The sequence below is a fragment of the Trachemys scripta genome, chromosome 3 (assembly GCF_013100865.1).
Source record: "Trachemys scripta elegans isolate TJP31775 chromosome 3, CAS_Tse_1.0, whole genome shotgun sequence".
Lineage (NCBI taxonomy): Eukaryota > Metazoa > Chordata > Testudines > Emydidae > Trachemys > Trachemys scripta.
Window position 1 is genome coordinate 130,192,780 of NC_048300.1, and position 1,275 is coordinate 130,194,054.

At 61.1% G+C, this 1,275-nt stretch overlaps 1 protein-coding gene across 1 annotated transcript in view; it reads right to left on the reverse strand.

The window, feature by feature from the left end:
* Nucleotides 1-324: 324 nt before the first annotated feature.
* LOC117875504 (ankyrin-1-like) overlaps nt 325-1,275 on the reverse strand; it is a 4,846-nt gene continuing 3,895 nt past the window's right edge. The window contains exons 2-3 of the mRNA XM_034766890.1: nt 1,067-1,252; nt 325-757 (exon numbers count right to left, since the gene is read on the reverse strand). Of these exons, the coding sequence (XP_034622781.1) occupies nt 479-757; nt 1,067-1,252 (465 nt within the window). The 3' untranslated portion in view covers nt 325-478. The remainder of the gene's footprint in view (nt 758-1,066; nt 1,253-1,275) is intronic.

Consider the following 1,275-nt stretch of genomic DNA (forward strand, 5'->3'; position numbering starts at 1 on the left):
AATAACTAAGAGTTGAAATCCACCATGCACAACCACTCAGAGGACAGGGGACCCAAGGCCCCAAGTCCTTCACGTCCATGTTAGTGTAGCTACAGGCTTTGAGCATTTCAAATCTAGGTCACTGATACTTTGTTTCCTAAGGTGCTTGCACCTCTGTGCCGAGGCTATGAAGACTGGTCTACACTACAGACTTAAAGAACAGGAGTACTTGTGGCACCTTAGAGACTAACAAATTTATTAGAGCATAAGCTTTCGTGGACTACAGCCCACTTCTTCGGATCCCGCTCCCCCAGGCCCCAGGCCACATGCTTGTCATGAGGACACGGGTCGTTCATGTGCCGCATGCAAGTGGGGCTGCGAGGGGGCAGCTGCCAGCAGAGCCGAGAGAGGCTGGAGGTCCCCAGCTGGGCGAAGGTGGCTGGGACAGGCGGGAGGGGACGGGCTCCATGTGGGCAGGGGTAGTAATTGCTGACTGCCATTAGGAGCCCCTGGCGAGGTAGCCGTCTGCCCAGCCCATAGGATCTCTGCTCTCCGCACACCCCAGAGCAGCCGGGCAGACTCCAGGCGGATCGTGCCATTCCGATAGCATAGCGAGACGTTCCCGAGTCCCTGCCCCTCGCTGCCGAGTGCGTGCGGCGCTGGGCTGCCTCTGACCCACCTGTGGGGTGAAGTTGACGCTAGCACCGCGGTTCAGCAGGAGCTGGGCCACGTTGAGGTTCTCATAGTGAGCCGCGATGTGCAGGGGGGTAAATCCAGTCTGGGGAGAGAAAGGGCGGGTCAGTGCAGCCCCACAGACAGACCAACTGACTGCAGACGGGCTCGGACCCTGACTGCAGCCCCCTGTCCCAGGGACCTGGGCCAGCTCCCGATTCCCTGCCCCAGCATGCTCTGCAGTGCGCTCTGAGACGGCCTGGGGCCGCAGGGCCTGGGAGGAAATGAGGCTTGCAAACCCTTCAGTGGGGAGAAGGGAGCAGGGCGGGAGTGCCAGGCTCTGGGCAGCCAGTGCAGCATGGCTTCCGGTGGGAGTGCCGGCTGACACCAGCCCTCTCAGGGGAGTCTGCGGTACCTTGGAGAGGACGTCGGCATTGGGGTCATTCTGCAGGAGCACCGCAGCTGTTCTGGTGTCATCGTTGCGAGCAGCGATGTGCAGGGCGGGCAGACGGACCTTCCCCTTCGTCCCATAGTTGATGAGGTGGGCGACCACGTTCTCATGCCCCTGCTGCAGAGCGACGGCCAGTGGCGTGAAGCCATCCTGCCGGAGACAGAAAGGGAGGT